Genomic DNA, 19,189 nt, shown 5'->3' on the forward strand with positions numbered 1-19,189 from the left:
TTTAGTCACAAGTAACACAAATGAACTTAAGCTACTTTAAGTTAAAAAGTGAACAATTATATTTAAGTCAATTGAACTTCGAACAACTCAAGGGTCAAGGGCTGTGAAATTACCCCCACAACCTCCAGCCCTATGCAGTGGAAAATCACTAATGACTTTTGACTCCCAAAAAACTTAATTACTAATAGCCTACTTCTACCAGATGCCTTACTGGGAACTGAGAACATAGTCCACTAACACATATTTTGTATATTATATGTGTATTCTTAGAGTATGCTAGAGAAAATAAACTGTTATTAAGAAAATCATAAAAATAAAGAGAAAATACATTTATAGTACTCTATGTACTTATTGGTGGGAAAAATCCACATACAAGGAGACTGGTGCTGTTTAATCCAAGTTGTTCAAGGGTCAACTGTATATTAAAGTGCCTCGTGGATCTAAAGGGCAGGGATGGAGTCAGTTTTAGTAAGGCACTAGAACCCAAACAGTCTTTAGCAATCCATGAAATACTATTTTTCTACCTCACAACTCTACTTCTCGCTGTCATGTGGTGTTGTGTGTTTTTTTTGTCTTGTTCTGTAGCCTAGCTTTCTCTGCTTCTTTGATCCCATCCTATATAATAAAGAGCTAATATGCTAATTAGACCTGACAGTGGAACGACCTTCCAGAACAACCTTCCGTAACGACCAGTGGGCGGCTGCGAGGGCCGAACCCCTTGTATAAATTTCATGCATCGGGCTTCTAGTAATAGTATAAGATCTAATATTCACATATTAGACTTCCCACCACTTATCAGCTGTCTAGAGCTATAAAAGCCAGAAGGGTAGGTAGAATTATAAACTATAAACATGATTGTTAATTGCATATATCTGTGAGTTGATGGTTCCTGGAAGAGGAATCATTTTATAAAAAATTGCCATATACTTACCAAATTACTTGAATGAATGTTTAAGGATCTACCAGAGTCATCAATTTGCATAAAGGGAGAAGAGATTATTCCAAGACTACACTGAATTAAAAATAAAATAAAAATAGCAGTTTATACAGCTCCCAGAATCACATTCATTAATTTTAGTATATTACCCATTATCAAATAGTACAAAAAAATAGTACAAAAGATCTTTGAAGATTAACAATTAAAGTTTATAGGCAACAGTGCTTTTGTTGTTTTAACACGTTAAACATTTCATTAAACTCAATGAAGAAACTAATAAGATGTTAGAACTGGTAAAAGGGAGAATCTAAGAACAGACATAAAAGCAGTTAGAAATGCTTAAAAGAAGTTGCTAATAGATATAAGACTGGCTAATAACCTATAGGGCAATAAAATCTAAAGGAGTCATCTTTTCTACAGAGCAGAAATCAGTAGTAGTTCATAGTTTATTTGCATTATTCTTCATTTTCTACAATATAACTTCTAACTTTACAGAGTTGTAAAACAGCCTGCCAATAGAAAGACAGTCACAGCTACACACCCCTTCAGAAAATACCCAGAGGATCCATTAGACAATACCTAGCACTTCAATAAAAGTATATTCAGTAATTTCTTTTATCCATTTCCAAGTCTTTGACAATGTTTCTTGATAGTGTCTTCCTATGATTATAAACACTATGCCAAGATTACCCTTGATAACTACAAGGCCGGTTTGGCCTGACTATTGACCTAGATACTGTAAGAGTGTAAATTAACCATGTAGGCCTTGTATTAACTTTGGAAATCCAGAGACAGGATTAACTTCTAAAAGTTTTCATAAAAAAAAACAATAAAAGTTTTAATAAAGTACTCAAATTGGACTTTTAAAGCCTCTATAATTTGGTATCTAAAGGCTAGGAAACCAAGTCCAAGAAACCTCCCACCAGATTTCTCCAGTAGTGACTCAGAATTTGGGAGAATTTCTCTCCTCAGCTTCTCCAAAATGTACTGAGGTTCCTGGCTTGCCAAGAAGGACCCTCCCTATAAAACTGGAACCCTGTAAGCCAGGTACCATTTCTGTTTTACTGGGATAATTTGTAGGCATTGATTCTACATATAAAGTCAGCTTATTTATTAGTGGGCTAGTCATAGCTGATTAAGATTTATTTTCAAATATGACATATTAGGTATGGCCTTGGTTACACAATCAATCTCTTCAATTATATCCTGGGAAACAGGAGTGCCAACTCCTTTCGAATATTGCCATGAAATGTAAGGAGACCCAGTAGATGCTTCTGAATTCTGGAGACTCAGTGACAATCAGATACCATCTTAAAATTCCAGTTTACAAAAGCAGAGCCCATCAAACAGAAGTCTAGAGATAGGCTAAGAATGAAAAAGGGCTTCCTCACATATCCATAAAAATAGAACATTACAACTGCAGAAGAATATTCCAAACAAGTAGCCATGATTAAATTTCACTCATTGGTTCATTCAGTTCTCTGTAATTGTTCTTCTTGAACAATTGAGTCAGTGAACTGCTTTCAAGAAGCCATCCGCTTTCAGACCAAAGAGTCCTAGAAACCCTGACTCAGTCACTGATATAGTATGATATTTGTCTAAGCTATGTCGGCTTGGAAGTCTGTACCCAAGAGGTTTTGTTAAAGTTATCTATCAATAGTTCAAAACACCTGATCCTTTCCATGTGTCTCTGAGACTGGCCCTGAATGCATAAACTTTGGGCTGTAGCTTATAGCATAGCCTTCTAGCCTTCTAGCTAGCATCAGCATAAAACAGAGACTATCTGTAGATGATTGCCCTAGTTCAGGCTGCTGTAACCATACCACAGACCAGTGGCTCAAACAACAAACATTTATTTCTCACAGTTTTAGAGACTAGGAAGTGCAAGATCAAGGTGCCGGCCCTCTCCGGCGTTGCATACTGCTAACTTCTTGTATCCTCACAGTGCAGAAATAAGGTGAGTGAGCTCACTGGGATCCCTGTTATAAGGGCACTACTCCCATTCATAAGGACTTCACCCTCATGTGTTAATTACATCTCAAAGGCCCCTCTTCCTAATATCACATTGCAGATTAGGATTTCAACATACAAATTTTGGGGGAACACAAACATTCAATTCATTGCAATGATCAAGACTGAATGTTGTAGTTAATTACTATATCCAAAAATGTCAGAATGGAAGTGAATTAAAATATCTGTTGCAGCATAGTGTATAACTATCTCATAAGAATTTAAAGCATTATTTACCCTGAGGGAAATAGGACATTGACAAATCTCCAAGATGGGAAACATGTAATTGTTTTTATTATCTTTTTTAAAAAAATAAAGTGAAAGAATAGTTTTTGTGATTTTACAGGGGACCACAGAAGATTTCAAGGATACATTTAGGTGTAAAGTATATCCTGAAATTTAATTTGTCTAAATTCAAAATTTGACCATGGGAAGGAAAAATCAAAAGAGATGGCAAAGATGACCTGATATCTTGAGTAAGATAGGATTAAAGGTGCCTGAGAAAGAACACTTGGTTACCTATTTAATGAAATGGACAATAAATAAACACAGAAGAATGTAATATGATTATAAGGGACTTTAGATATTTAGCAAATGAGGAAACTTTGTTCCTTTTAAAAAAATAATTAAGGATATGAAAAAGTCAATGTTGAGAGCTCAGAAAAATTATTCTGGTAAGACAAAATCTCTGCTATCTAGTCAAAGGTAAAAATTAAGTTTTTACATTGTTGGTGAAGGGGTTAATCAGTAAACCAACAATTTTCAACTGGTCTGCCATAGTACAGTGGTGCACCTCAAGAATTTTTAAAAAGTGCAATATCTGACTATTTAGTCAGGGGCACTGAACTCTTTTCCTTAGTTTGTCAAATAATAAAATGACAACAGCCTACACAGCAATAGCTGTCCAGTGTGAATGAATCAAAATTATACCTAATTGTTTTTTCAAATCAGCCAGGGAGCAGACAGTCGACCGGTTGACCAGTCGCTATGATGTGCACTGACCATCAGGGGGCAGACACTTCGACAGGTAGGTTAGTTTGCTGTTGGGGTCCAGCCAATCGGGATTGAGTGAGACAGGTCAGACACACCCTGAAACCCTCCCCAGGTGGCCAACCTCCTGCATCCCTCCCCAACCCCAATCGTGCACTGGTGGGGTCCATCAACCTGGCCTGCGCCCTCTCGCAATCCAGGACCCCTCAGAGCATGTCGGAGAGCCAGTTTTGGCCTGATCTTATTCAACGCAGGAGCTGCTCGCTGGTGGTCAGTACACTCCCACAGGAGGAGCACTGCTCAACCAGAAGCCGGGCTCATAGCTGGCAAGTGCAGGGTGGTGGCGGGAGCCTCTCCTGCCTCCGCTGCAGCACTAAGGATGTCTGACTGCACACTTAGGCCCACTCCCTGAGTGGAACGGGCCTAACCCATCAGTCGGACATCCACTGAGGGCTCCGGACTGCAAGAGGGTGCAGGCCAGGCTGAGGGACTCTGCCCCCCTCCCTGCTGCAACCCGAGTACATGAATTTTGTGTACCAGGCTCTAGTAGCATATAAAAATAAGAAGCAATGTATATAAACTTAAATTTATTAATTTATACTGTTCAGAAGTAGATATGTAATTATAGATGTGTAATTATAGACAGACTAGAAGCCCGTTGAACGAAGATTTGCGCAATAGGCCTTCCTTCCCCTGGCTGCCGGCTCCGGTTTTCCTCTGGCATCTGGGATCCAGGCCTTTGGTCCAGCCACAGCAGAGAAGCCAAGCCTCGAGGCTAGGTTTCTCCGCTGTGGCCACAGCAAGGCTTGGCTTCTCTACTGCAACTGCAGTAGAGAAGCCAAGCCTCTTCAGTCTTCAGTCTTCAGTCTTCAGTCTTCACTCCGTGCCTGTGTATGCAAATTAACTGCCATCTTTGTTGGGTTAATTTGCATAGTCGCTCTGATTGGCTGGTGGGCATAGCCGAGTGACACCAATTTGCATGTTTCTCTTTTATTAGTGTAGATTATAGCTATACAGACACATTGAGGACTTATCATTTCTACAACTTCATCCACTGGCCAAAAGTAAACTTATGGGTCCAGAACTCAAAGAACTGTTCTCCTTCTCAGTGGGCATTAAATTCTTAACAGATTAGAGCTCTTCACATACAGACATATTAAAAAAGTAAATAACAAAGGGTGAAGTTAATTTTAAGAATATATTTTATTTATCCTAATATATCCAAAATATCACTTAAACAATCAATACTTTTAAATTGTTAATGAGATATTTTGTACTATTTTTACTACTAAGTCTTTGAAATAGGGGTGTATATTTTATGCTTAAAACATATCTCAATTCAGATTGGCCACATTTCAAGAGCCCCATGTGGTTATATTGGTCAATGAAGGTCTTAAGGTGGAGATGAATTTGTTTTTAATCAATATTGTGTGTGTTTTTTGTAGTTACCTTTCTTTGGCAGGAGGTACATTTTTACTTTTTGAAGGGGCAAAAACATACCAAATTTCAAAAGTACCAGAATATTCAGTGAAAGGTCAGCCTTCTTTAAATCCTATTCCCAGTCAGCCATTTCTCCTTCTGTAGGCAACTACTTTTAGTAATTCTGTGCATGTGCAAGTATATCCACATAAATTTTCCTTTGTTTCCCACACAAATAGTAGCAAACTATATGTAGTTTAGCACTTTCTGGTTTTGTTTTCAATTAATTTATTTTGGAGATCTTCCCAAAGCAATGTATGCAGAGCTTCCTCATTCTTTTTAATGGCTGCATAATGAATATACCATAGTTTATATAACCCTTGATGATTAATTAAAATATTTGTAATCTTTTGCTATTGCAAAAACTGCAGCTTAAAATTCTTGCACATAAGTTACTTTGTTATAGTACAGCTCCCTTAGTTGGAGAGGGAGAGCTGTCCCCTCCTCAGTTCTTGTCAGTTTCCTAAGAAAGTTTTCAGACAAGTGACAGCAGTGTTGAAGCAAAGCAAGCAAATTTATTAAAAATAATAGAGGCCTGGTGCACAAAATTCACGCATGGGGTGGGCATGTCCCTCAGCCCAGCCTGCACCCTCTCCAATCTGGGACCCCTTGAGGAATATCCAACTGCTGGTTTAAACCCAATCCCAGTGGGATCAGGCCTAAATGGGCAGTCAGACATCCCTCTCACAATCTGGGACTGCTGGCTCCCAACCACTCGCCTGCCTGCCTTTCTGATTGCCCCTAACTGCTTCTGCCTGCCAGCCTGACCACCCCTAACCCTTCCCCTGCCAGCCTGATCAATGCCTAACTGCTCCCCTGCCAGCCCAATTGCCCCTAAATGCCCTCCCCTGCTGGCCTGGTCACCCCTAATTGCCCTCCCCTGCAGGCCTGGTCGCCCCCAACTGCCCTCACCTGCAGGCCTGATCGCCCCTAACTGCCCTTCCCTGCAGGCATGGTCACCCCCAACAGCCCTCCCCTGCAGGCCTGGTTGCCCCCAACTGCCCATCCCTGCTGGCCCTGTCACCCCTAACTTCCCTCCCTTGCCAGCCTGGTTGCCCCTAACTGCCCACCCCTGCCAGCCCAATTGCCCCTAACTGCCCTCCCCTGCAGACCTGTTCACCCTCAACTGCCCTCCTCTGTAAGTCTGGTCACCCCCACTGTCCTCCCCTGCTGGCCTAGTCACACCCAACTGTCCTCCCCTGCCAGCCTGGTCGCCCCCAACTGCCCTTCCCTGCTGGCCCAGTCACCCCTAATATCCCTTCCTTGCCAGCCTGGTTGCCCCTAACTGCTCTCCCCTGCAGGCCTGATTCCTCCCAACTGCCCTCCCCTGCAGGCCTGGTTCCTCCCAACTGCCCTCCCCTGCTGGCCTGATCACCCACAACTGCCCTCCCCTGCTGGCCATCTTGTGTCCACATGGGGGTGGCCATCTTATGTGTTGGAGTGATGGTCAATTTGCATATTACCTCTTTATTAGATAGGATATTTAGCATATAGCAAAAGTGGACCACCCAGCTAATCTGAGCACATGCCCAGTGGGGGTTCAAGGTGTTTTATTCCCTTTTTCCCTATAGGTTTCAAGGTTCCTCTGCCAGATATCTTGGGGAGCAGATTAGGTTTCAAAGTCCTGGGCTACATTGTTGTGGCTTATTTTAGGATGCTTGTACAAACACCAGATTTCTTGTATGGCAAATTCTAAGGCAGCTGACTTCTTTGTTTAGTGTGAGATAAATTCCCTTTTTTTTCCCTTCCCCCTTTTCTCCTCCTGCCTTAGCAGTTCCAGGGTGATTTAAGCTATGTATTTTTCAGCTAAGGAGGAGAGATATTAACCACTTCCTCTCAAGTGTTTTTGGTAGGAGAAGATAAGGTCTTTCAAATTCACAAGTTGGCTGCAAGCTGCCCAAACTATTTGGCTTTGTTTAATTTTCTTGTCTCAGTTTCTCTATTTCACTTGCCCAGGAATTTCCCTAGGTTCTTACTATTCTGCCACAAGTTCATACCCAGGCGAGTATATTTGTAGGAGAAGTACTTAGAAATAGAATTGTTGAATGTATTATAAGAATTGCTAGAACAGATGCTCTCTATGTAATCACACACAGAAACCTTGTTTTCTTTAATCTGCCTCCCCCCTTTTTTTCCTTTGACTTGAAATGGCCTCACCTAAAACCCTAACTCACCTCCCTCCATTTCCCTTGCTTAATTATTAAGCCAAAGAGGTTCTGGTCAGCAACCAGTAGTCTTAGGAACAAAGCCTCAGGTTTGTTGACCACAGAGAAACTGGCCAAACTAGAGAAAATATCTAGGCCTCAGTTGAGTTTCAGCTCCAGAACAACCCCACTGACTGACCACATGCTTGTGAAACCAGACTCAGTAATGCCATGGTTGACATCAGGACCCGATGCAGTGATCAACTACCCGCCCCCCCCCCCCCCCCCCCCCCCCGCCCACCACCACCCTAGGGCTGACCAATCAGTAGAGACCAGGACCCTGACCAGGACCCTAACTCCCTTAGTCACCATTATTACTAATTGTTCCCCTTTATAGCCTATCCTCTAGAAGCCATTAGGAAGCCAGGTATTTGAGAATGAGCTACCTGGGACTTCAGGTATGGCACCTGAATCCATCTTTACTTTCTTGGCTGCAAACTCTTCTACAGGTCTTTTTAGGCTTTGAGGAGCACAGGCAAACAGCCCCCTTCAGTCTGGTACACTAAAAATATTTCCATTTTGTTCACCATTGTTTCCTAGAACCTAGATTAATATTTGGCATCCAATACATATTTTTGAATAAATTTATAAAATAGGAATTTAGGCTTATTTTTCATTCCTTCAGCAATTATTGACTCAATCTTAACCTTACTCTTTGGATCTGATGCTTATTTTATTATTCTTATTTTAAACATTGCTTTACCAAAGAGATCTGATCACTGCCCCCTCTCCCTTGGTCATTCCTCCCACATCTGATTTAATGACAAAAGGCTGAAATCACCAGAAATAGAGAACTATAAACTTGCATGCATTTAATAATGGAACCTCAAACTATAAATGGAAATATCAACAAAATTAAAGGGAGAAACAATGAAAGCTATCATCGTTGATCCAACATTCTCAATTATGGATGTCACTGTGCAGAACCCTACTCCAAATCGCTACTGAATGTGCAATCTGACAAGCAAGGGCTCCGGGCTGCCTGTCACTACTTGAGCCGACTAAGCAGAGACATGGTTGAATCATATATGAGCGTTTATTCCAATAATGCCAGCAGTATGGGAGAGCTGCAGGTCATCCACAAAAATATGCTCTGCACCCCACTATAAGCCAGCTGCTTATATTGAGTAGAAGGACAAAGATTATGTGGGAAAGTGGAAATTACAGGTATGGGAAAGTAGGCACAGGATGATCATTACAGGTTACAAGTCATGTGGACTGGGGTGTGGGGAGGTAGGTGGTCATAGAAGGCAGGTACCTCTGGATGCCTTCGGACTAGATTACATATAATAGGGGCTGGGGTTTTCAAAGAACAGGTTCCTCCAGGACTAGATTGTTTCAGCCAGGAGGTTGTAAATCTTTCCATGACAGGCAGTTTTCAAGACAGGAGGATGGACTGCATGCCAATGTTAGCTCCCATGTCCCAGGGCATACAATTCCCAGTCAGGTTGGAATGTGCTTTCTTTAATCAGAACAAAACCATCATGGTTAACAGAGCATGATTAATAGTTCTCATTTTATTTCTTATAACTAATAGCTAGTCCACAATATTATATTTCTGCCCCTAACAAATGCAATGCATTTTCATGGGAGGGCGTGCCAATTTTTTTGAATGAGTGCTCAAAAATGCTTAAGTAGTAGACCTAAGAAAGCACAACAAATATGAATTCTGTGGAAAGTTCTGAAAAGGCGCAGGGATGTTTCCTTTTTCTAAAGTAATTTACAAATACTTCTGCTATTAGCACTTCCTGAAGAAGTGAGGGGCTGGACTCTGAATGGACAAGGCAAATTGGAGGGGGACAGGAACATTTCATTAATAGTCACCGCAAACAATGGACACTCACTGCATGCAAGAACTCTACTAAGCACTAGCCATTTCAGATCTTCAGAGTTCAAAGAGCCTTAGGAGCAAATGATTTCTTAAAGGGGGGGTAAGCGGGGGTGGGTGGTGGGTGGGTGGGAGAGAGGTCAATTGGGGGAAAAGAGTTTTTTTAAAAAGTAATTGAGCCATGACCGGTTTGGTTCAGTGGATAGGGCATCAGCCTGCGGACTCTAAGGGTCCCAGGTTCGATTCACGTCAAGGGCGTGTACCTTGGTTGCGGGCATATCCCCAGTAGGGAGTGTGCAGGAGGCAGGTGATCAATGTTTCTAACTCTATCCCTCTCCCTTTCTCTCTGTAAGAAAATTAATAAAATCTATTTTTTTAAAAAAGTAATTGAGAGAGTATTACTTAAAACTATTTTAGACCAAACGATAGGATTATGAGATTATTAAACGGGGGTGGTATTGGGGTGGTGGCGCGGGGGAGGCAAAGCCTTTGAGCACAGGCAGCAAAGACAGCTATAAGCAGTCGGTGGGGTCCTAGTGTAGCCAATGGGACAGGCAGGAGCTTAGTCAACTATGTCGGGCGGCGGAGGGGCCCTGAGGGGTGCTTCTGCGCATGCGCGAGCCTACTAACTACACCCTCCAACGGGCTCAGTTCTCTTTTCGCTCTCAGACATGGTGAGTGTGGCTGCGCTTTTCGCTGCAGTCCCGCTGGGTCGGGGAGGAGGCCGCGCAGCGTAGTATTTAGCCGCTCAGTGATTGTAGTGTGGCTTAGCAGGTGTTGGAGGATGGTTAGGTTAAGCCATGGCCTTGGGAGGTTTCTTGAGTGCTCAGAAAGGCTGAAATATTCCTCAGCGTTTCCTGCAGACCTCGCGGGCGCGGTGCCGCCTGTCATTTTCTGCAGGCTTCCTCCAGTCGGGCGGGCCTCGGGATTCAAAGGCCCGATTTTTTAATCCCACAAAACCAGACCACGTAGGCGCTGCTTTTTTCCTTCTCTATACATATGTATTTAGTGGCTCAATCTTCAGAATCGTGACTGGTAAGGTGGTAAATTTTAAATGGAATTTGGAAGAAATTTACTAACTTTTAAAAAATATATCATTGATTTTTTACAGAGAGGAAGGGAGAGGGATAGAGAGTTAGAAACATCGATGAGAGAGAAACATCGATCAGCCGCCTCCTGCACACTCCCCACTGGGGATGTGCCCGCAACCAAGGTACATGCCCTTGACCGGAATCGAACCTGGGACCCTTGAGTCCGCAGGCCGACGCTCTATCCACGGAGCCAAACCGGTCAGGGCACTAACTTCTTTTTAGTAATCGTCATGACCTACTTAAAAATGAACACAATTCAATGTCAGTCACGAAGTTCTAGATAATGGGGAGAATTAGACCAGCATTCTCATCACCTGGGGGCTTGTTGGAAATTCAGAAACTGACGAAAGCTGGAGAGCCTGGGGCTAAAGGGACTGCTTAAGCAATGGAATAACTTGGGTGCGTAGAAAGTGCTTTGAAACCGAGTTTCTAGATTAATAAAATTGCATTAAATAACAATTGCAAGTTATTGTCTAGTTAGGTATGTTAACGCATCTGCTTGCTTATTGCCACATGTAAACCATAACTTGCCCTGAATTTGTGAGCGTTGATACTCCGTGGTGTTTATTTTACTCTTTAAGGGAAAGATAAGCAATCGATAAAGGTCATTTTTTGGGTCTATGATGAGCCGGCATGTATTCTGAATCTAAAGTTGATTACGACTACTTTAGCTCTAGAATTACTCTGAGACCTGAAAAATAACCTGAATCATTACAAGGGCTTCAAGTTACGAGGTGTATTGAATGTGTCCTGGGGTCAGACATTGAAAGGTAAACGTTTATGAAATCACTACTTTTATTTTGAAAGGGCACACCACAGAAGGATGTTACCATCAAGTCAGATGCGCCTGACACCCTCTTACTGGAGAAGCATGCAGATTATATTGCATCCTATGGCTCAAAGAAAGATGATTATGTATGTATAGTTTTATGTTGAAAGTTTCAAAGAAGACTATTCTTCATAAGCAGTCAGTGGGTCAGTATTTATGGCCCATTCTAAGAGGTTTGAAGTACAGAATAAATTTCTACTTTTTTGTAGTTGAGACAATACTTTCAAGGTCAATGATGTGTTGGCATGTATTATCTGAATTTACAGCTGATGTGTAATAACACTAGCTCTAGAATTACTCTGAGACCTTGAAAAACTTTTACCTTGAGTTTTAAACATTATAGAATAATTTTTCTCTGGGACGATCTTTGAATAAAGTAGTGAGCAGCTCACCTGAAAGTAAATATTTTTCCCTTTAGTGTCTCAACAGCTGGATTACCATGGAAAATACCTAGTATTGATAAATTCTTGACTTAAGTAATACGTTCCCATAACCATGTCATTATGGAGTCATTAAATACGATGTAGGTACTCTGAAAGAAATGTTCTCCCCGAACTTAAAAAAAGTAGGTCTTCTCATTTACTCTTCTGGTTGGCTCCTGGAAGAGTTAAAGCCCTATTTGGTCAGTCACAAGTGAGTTTTTCATACGCTTCTCAGATAGTAGAACTTCTGTCCCCCAAATTTGAGAGCCACAAATTTAAACATCATTGATAGGATTAAATGTTTATATGTTTGGTTTCTGACCCAGCATGAATTCAAACTGACACATTAAAGTAATTGTGTATTTTAGGAGTACTGTATGTCTGAGTACTTGAGAATGAGTGGCGTCTATTGGGGTCTGACTGTAATGGATCTCATGGGACAACTAAATCGCATGAATAAAGAAGAAATTCTGGCATTTATTAAGTCATGTCAACACGAGTGTGGTGGAATAAGTGCTAGTATTGGACATGATCCTCATCTTTTGTACACTCTGAGTGCTGTCCAGGTAAGTACTGATTAAAATTTGGCAATCTTGGTAGCGTATGCTCTTAACCTGAGGGGAAATTTGAAACCAGGAAAGTAATAAAATGAGTATGTCAAAAAGTTACCCTAAGTTTTGAAGTCTATTTAACAAGGTCAATGATGTGATGGCATGTATTAGCTGAATTCAAAGTTGATGCAAATTCTAAAATTACACTGAGACCTTGGATGGTAAAAGGTTTAGTTATGTAAATATTTGGAAATCACAAGGTGGTGGTAAATGTTTTAATTTTGATATTGAAGATCCCACAAATAAGGGTTTAAAGTCTACATAAGTTAGACTATTTAAGAGTTAAAATTTTAAGTTACAATTTATATGTAGAAAAATGCTTTTAGAAGTTTGGATTTTAATACCTATAATTTCATTGCATAGAAGATACTTTGCATGTTGGGAAAAGTTTATAATATTCCTAGACAAAAGGACATGCTTGCTTGACTTAAAAGACAGTTGAAGAAGAACATTAGAATCAATTAGGGTTGAAGATGTATTTATTTAACTTTTTTTTGTTACAGATTCTTACTCTGTATGATAGTATTAATGTTATTGACGTAAATAAAGTTGTGGAATATGTTCAGAGTCTACAGAAAGAAGATGGTTCTTTTGCTGGAGATATTTGGGGTAATGTCATTTTAATTCATTCTACCAAATATACCAATCTTAAAATGTTATGGTGTTTATTGTAATAAGCTTTGCTGCATATTTTTAAGTACAGTTAATTGGAGACTTTGCTAATTTAAAAGAAGTTTTTTAAAAAGTTTTTCATCTTTTCAGGTCCCACTAAGCAGCTGGTCTAACTGGAGTTAATAGTCTGCTGGAAGTTCCAGCATGCACTGAGCTAGTTATGTCAGCCTACAGGAGCACTGGAACAGAGGGGGTCAGTCTAAAAGATAAGGTAGGTGAAATTTTGCCCCCCCAATATTTGGTGGGTTTGTAAAGTTCTTAAAAAACTGCTTACTGGCAAGGGAAAGATGATAAAAACTTTACAAACTTACTGAGTATTTGAGTGGAGGGAGGGAATAGTATTTTACTTGATAAATTAGATAATCTCTACTTCAGGGCTGAATACAGTGCAGCCCGGAGAGACCAGCTGCTTCATGGGATGTGAAAATCTACTTATATGTAATAGGGTAAGTTCATTATTATTAGGAACTAACTAGTCCTTTTGGCTCTGTTAATTATTACCTTCCCTCTCTGGGTATTGTGTAAACAACTCTAGATAATTTGCTGTATTTTGTCAAAGCATTTTTCTAGATCTTAGTTTTAATAGAAGTAAAATGATTTCACTTTAGATTTAGCTTTCCTTCTGGAGACCTACAAGTAAATTTTAAGTTTTAACCATAGTAATTGTACAGAATAACTTGTGTATGTTATGATCTGAAGCGTTTAGTAACACTTAAGTTTTGGTTTGATTCCGTTTATTTTTAGGAGAAATTGATACAAGATTCTCTTTTTGTGCTGTGGCAACTTTGGCTCTATTGGTAAGTTATGACTATTGTATTGGAATTAATTAGTGCACATGGTTACTCTGGAATTTATAGGCATTGTTTTTTGTTTGTTTATAGGGGAAGCTGGATGCTATTAATGTGGAAAAGGCAATTGAATTTGTTTTATCGTGTATGAACTTTGATGGTGGATTTGGTTGTAGGCCAGGTTCTGAGTCCCATGCTGGGCAGGTAATTCACTAATGCAGATTAAAATATGTTAATAGCAATTTTAGTGTTTGTTAAGTATGAGTGAAGTTAATTTGACCAAAGGTAATATAATGTGGGATGTTACATTATAGTTGATTAATTGCTGATTAAGGAAGGCCTTTTTATTTTTTTTTACAATAGTTTGCTTTATGTACATTCACCTGCTGGTGAAACACTTCGACCCAGTCAAACATAAGTAGGTTTATAATCACCAAAAATACATTTTGATTTTCCATTAGTGTTTATTTATAAATATTTATATATATATATATATATATGGAAGAGGAAGGGAGAGAGAGAAACCGATTTGCATTCATTGGTTGATTCTTCTATGTGCCCTGTCCAGGGATTGAACCTCAAACCTGGGTGTATCCAGATTACAGTGCTCTAACCAACTGAGCTACCTGGCCTGGGCTCCATTAGTTTTTAACTAAATAACTGAAAGCAGCTTGTTCCTATATTTGCTATGCCAGAGAACATTGTATACATATAAATAGTTGTGAAATAAAATAGTATCTTAGTCATAGAGAACTTTTGACAATAGTATTTCTTTGCAAAATTTGATCCCAGTAATAGTACGCTTAGGTGTTTTTTTTCCGTTTTTTTTTTCCAAATAATTATGTGATATTTCCATGTTTCAATTGTCAGGAAATTTTTAGACATAAAATGGAGTTTTAATTGAGTAGTTTTTATCACTTATTGCAGATTATTATACACCTGTACTTTATGTCTGTAATTTTAGATCTATTGTTGCACAGGATTCCTGGCTATTACTAATCAGTTGCACCAAGTAAACTCTGATTTACTTGGGTGGTGGCTTTGTGAACGGCAGTTACCTTCAGGTGGACTGAATGGAAGGCCAGAGAAGGTATTGTTTCAGAAGATACATTGTGTTCTAACAGCTTTATAACTTTAGTGAGTGCTGTCTTATTTTAACTTTTTTGATATTGCTCTTGTAAATTGATAGTTAGCTTTTTATCTTCCTTTCATTATAATTTTTCTGTTGTACCATGAAAAAAAAAAAGGCCCTGTACTTTGCCTATTCACCCCTCTGTCCTCCCCCAGATCCCTGGGAAACACTGGTCTTTTTACTAACTTTAGTTTTGCTTTTTCCAGAATGCATATAGTTGGCATTATATAGATGTAGTATTTTCAGAATTGCTTCTTTCACTTAGCAATATGCATAAGTTCCTCTGTATCTAAAATACACTTTTGAAGAAAAGATGTGCATGGTGCCTTCTGATGCTTGTTTTATAAATTTATGTCTTTTGGTTTTCCCTATCCTGAAGTAAATTCTTGAATTGTCTAAAGGAGAATACAAAAATGGCAAATATTTTTAGCTTTAAAATATGTTTATGTTCACACATAATCTGAATTCTGAGTGGATCTTTCCTCCCTCATCCTTCTCAAGGCCTTGCATTTCTCAGGCATTGAAATGAAGCTAATTCTTCAAACCTTTTAATTTCTGGGTATATACCAGGGAATAATTCATGCATTAAATGGTGTATGTCTGGGAGCCAGACTCATCTACTCTAGAAACTTCTTCTACGTTGATTTATCGGTGTGAAGGGACAATGGATTTGCCAAGCCAAAGAGATATTTTTTTAATTGCTAAAACTTTTTATTCAATATTTTTATTATCTCTCCCCCTACCCCACCCCCCCAAAAAAGAAAAACCTTTAATTTTTGACACTTGGATTTGGAAGAAGGGAATTAATTTTTCTTAAGTTCAGTTTTGTTTAGATCACACACATTAAGCTCTAAATTGGGTCTTTAAGGGCCAGATGGTAAATATTTTCAGCTTTGTAGTTTATGGTCTTGTTGCTGCCCAAAGAGCAAATGCTTCCATAGACAGTAAGATTATGGACATGGCTCTGTTGCAATAAAATTATGGGTACATTTTGTGCTTCATATGATTTTTCTGTCAAACATTTTTAAAACTACACATGTAAACTATTTGGTGGTAGTCTAGATTTGACTTAAGCTATAGTTTGCTGAGTCCTAACCCTAAAAATATATTATAGGTGCATAGTGCTTCTTTTATCACTTTTGTTTGCTTGATATTTCTAATAAGTTGGGGGTGAGTGGGGTAGGGAAATAACCACAGGTGGTTTCTAGTTAAGGTCCTATGGAAAACCTGGGCAACTTTAAACAATTCGGAGTGGCAGTTAACAGGATCCAGCATTTTAACAATGTAGGACAATGTTTTTCTTTATTGTTGGCTATTATAGGTGCCCCCATTTTTTTCTCCTTTTGCCTCCTTTCTCCTCTGGCCATCATGTGAATGATTTACCCAAGGATCTTATTGAAGATTGTATTCAGCCTCAGGTGGTGTCTTCTGCGCCTTTAAAAAAAATATATATATATATATATTTTTATTGATTTCAGAGAGGAAGGAAAATAGAGATAGAAACATCAATGATGAGAGAGAATCATTGACTGGCCGTATCCTGCACGTGACCCATTGGGTATCGAGCCCATAGCCCGGGCATGTGCCCTGACCTGGAATCAAACCATGACCTCCTGGTTCATATGCTCAAACACTGAACCACGCCAGCTGGGCTCTTGAATTTCTTAAATTGTATTTTGAGGGGCCAGGCTTCAGGTGATTTTTAAGCAGATCTATCCACTACCTGGGGAGTACTTGTTGAAAATGCTCTAGGGGATATGCAATATCCATCATCATAGATTTCATCTTACTACCAGCTATTTGAGTAAGGGACTGAGTTAGGCATTCATTGCAGAAGAAATAAAAGTAGATGGTTTTTTTTCTCTTTTTTCCACCTCAAAGTACTGAAACACATAGCATGCCTTTCGATGAATTGGAGTATTTGGTCTTTTCCAGTGATTTTCTTTAATTCTAAGCAGTTATGTTAATGAATTTCAGCATTTCAAATACTGCATGTCAGTATAGTCCTTGATTCCTCCCCATCCCAACCCAAGTGGACTAGAAAATAAAAATTGTGGCAACTTTGTGGCTTTTTTCTCTCTTAGTTACCAGATGTATGCTATTCATGGTGGGTGTTGGCTTCCCTAAAGATAATAGGAAGGCTTCATTGGATTGATCGAGAGAAACTGCGCAGTTTCATCTTAGCTTGTCAAGATGAAGAAACTGGAGGATTTGCAGACAGACCAGGAGATATGGCAAGTACATTTCTGACATATTCATGTAACAATTACATCTCAGTGTTTTCCATTACTTTTGTGGTTCTAAGCTATTCCAGACTTAGAAATAGATGGTATTTCCTAGTGTTGCTTTGAAAGCAGTATGCTTTTTTTTTTTGTAATTTTTGAGACTGCAAAGAATAGTAAAACAAGTTTGCAGAAATTTCTCATGACATTTCCAAAATAGTGCATGGTTAACATCACAATTTGAAGCCATTTTTATTACGAGAACTTGAAGCATATGTTCAAGTAGAGAAAATACAGTGGGCTCCAATATAGCCATCGTTCAGAAGCAGGGTTTTAGAAGTTTTTGTTTTCTAATAATCTGAATTCTCATTTTTTTATAGGTAGATCCTTTTCATACTTTATTTGGAATTGCTGGATTGTCACTTTTGGGAGAAGAACAAATTAAACCTGTTAATCCTGTTTTTTGCATGCCTGAAGAAGTACTTAGGAGAATGAATATTCAGCCTGAACTAGTGAGCTAGATTCATTGATGCAAAGTTGCTTAGTATAATTTTGTCATCCTAAAATTTGTTTTTGAAGTGCTTGTCATACTTAAAAATGACTGTTAATATTTTATATATGAGTTGTGATTGTGATAATTTTAATAAATTATATAAGTATACATATTGTAAAATAAAGGCCTATCTTCAGCTTTTGCTTTTCTTATAGAATGCTGTCATTCTGAATACAATATTTTGTTTATACTTCAATGTATTTAAATTTCGCTAAGAGTAATAACGCTAGTTAATGAAGTCTTGTATTTGACTTGATTTTCCCATGTGCTCCCTCCATGTTATGTAATGATAGTTCATGTAAATTGGTCTATGTCAATGAAATTGTTAACTGATTAAATATTGATATGCCCCACATGAATTAAAAGATGCACAAAGTGAAATAAACTTGAAATTTGGGAGTTATTTCATAGGTTTATGGTTATTCTGAGTTGGTCACAGAGTAATTTTGGTAAATGACAGTTCACTATCTTAGAATGTGATTGATATCTTGGCTACACTTTATGCTGATTTTTAACATTTTATGTCAGAATGCCAGCTACTGACTACCAAAGGGTTTGCTTCCCCGCCACCCCCTCCCAGTAAGGAAACAGGAGATAGTTACTACAATATTTTTGTATATGTGTTTTCAGATAGACTATATTTCCTGTCTTGCATTCTTGGTGAAAATAAGGTATTTTTAAGAACATTTGTAAGATCACAGAAGTAGAAGTAATTTATGGAAGAAATGGACTTCGGAAACAAGTTATAGATGCAAAGGAAGGGTCCCTGGAGCTTAAAAGTGAGGAAGGTCAAAGTGATGTGCCAGGGATGGGAGGTGAAAGGCAGGCCTGCTCCCAGGAGGGAGAGCATGCTATGAACGTTTTTCTTGGAAGTTGAAATCTGTTTTAAACATGTTGCATTATCTTGTGTACTAGTCATTTTAAGAGTAGTTTTCCACATGAGCAATTGTAGGGCGCAGCTATAGGGTTAAGCCTCGACAGACCTGTTGGCAAAGCCACAAACAAGTCCCAGCTTAGAGGGTACAATCCTCAGCATAATTAGGCTTGACCTTATGAAGCTCCCTAGATCTTATCTGGGAAGTTAATGGGCTGAGGGAGATGTAGCAAGTGCTGCCAAAACAAGTGAAACAAGAACATTGTAACTATGGTGACCACTACCTTGTTTATCTCTGGCTTGCCTCTGGATCTCTCTGTGGCCTCAGCCAGGCACAGGAAGATCCACCTAGACTCAGCTTTTTTCTCTGTCATTTCTTCATCCTTCACCGCCCTCACTCAGCCTTTTGAACCTTTGGCTGAGCTGGCTTGGCACAAGTAATGATGGTTCACTTAACACATTGATCAGTGTCAATTTTAACATCTTGCATATAGGTGCTTACATTAGATTTTTTTGAGTGTCCAATAGCATTTGATAATTCACTAGT

The 19,189-nt window shown here is 39.2% G+C and overlaps 1 protein-coding gene and 3 non-coding genes across 7 annotated transcripts; all 4 read left to right on the forward strand.

Moving 5' to 3' along the window:
• Positions 1–11,154: 11,154 nt before the first annotated feature.
• On the forward strand, positions 11,155–11,233 carry LOC139004662 (small nucleolar RNA SNORD45). Its single transcript, XR_011470512.1, has one exon. It is a non-coding gene; the product is annotated as a small nucleolar RNA SNORD45 (small nucleolar RNA).
• Positions 11,234–11,326: 93 nt separating this feature from the next.
• Positions 11,327–17,359, forward strand: RABGGTB (Rab geranylgeranyltransferase subunit beta). 4 transcript variants are annotated; one of them, XR_011470249.1, is made up of 7 exons: positions 11,327–11,454; positions 12,159–12,356; positions 12,905–13,010; positions 13,818–13,870; positions 13,955–14,065; positions 14,842–14,951; positions 17,078–17,168. XR_011470249.1 is itself a non-coding variant. In XM_070405397.1 (7 exons), exons 2-7 carry the CDS (start codon positions 12,168–12,170, stop codon positions 17,342–17,344), a joined length of 852 nt encoding a protein of 283 aa, XP_070261498.1. In that variant the 5' UTR covers positions 11,327–11,454; positions 12,159–12,167; the 3' UTR covers positions 17,345–17,359. The 4 variants fall into 4 exon arrangements, 3 of the variants coding, with proteins under 3 accessions (XP_070261498.1, XP_070261500.1, XP_070261499.1); XM_070405397.1 differs by having other exon boundaries at positions 14,826–14,951; positions 17,078–17,359; XM_070405399.1 differs by having other exon boundaries at positions 14,826–14,998; positions 17,078–17,162.
• On the forward strand, positions 11,596–11,677 carry LOC139004660 (small nucleolar RNA SNORD45). The gene has a single exon (XR_011470510.1). It is a non-coding gene; the product is annotated as a small nucleolar RNA SNORD45 (small nucleolar RNA).
• LOC139004661 (small nucleolar RNA SNORD45) lies at positions 12,486–12,557 on the forward strand. The gene has a single exon (XR_011470511.1). It is a non-coding gene; the product is annotated as a small nucleolar RNA SNORD45 (small nucleolar RNA).
• Positions 17,360–19,189: the final 1,830 nt, after the last annotated feature.

Source organism: Myotis yumanensis, unplaced genomic scaffold, assembly GCF_028538775.1.
Source record: "Myotis yumanensis isolate MYYU_CA2020_CCGP unplaced genomic scaffold, mMyoYum1.0.hap1 SCAF_2, whole genome shotgun sequence".
Classification (NCBI taxonomy): Eukaryota; Metazoa; Chordata; class Mammalia; order Chiroptera; family Vespertilionidae; genus Myotis; species Myotis yumanensis.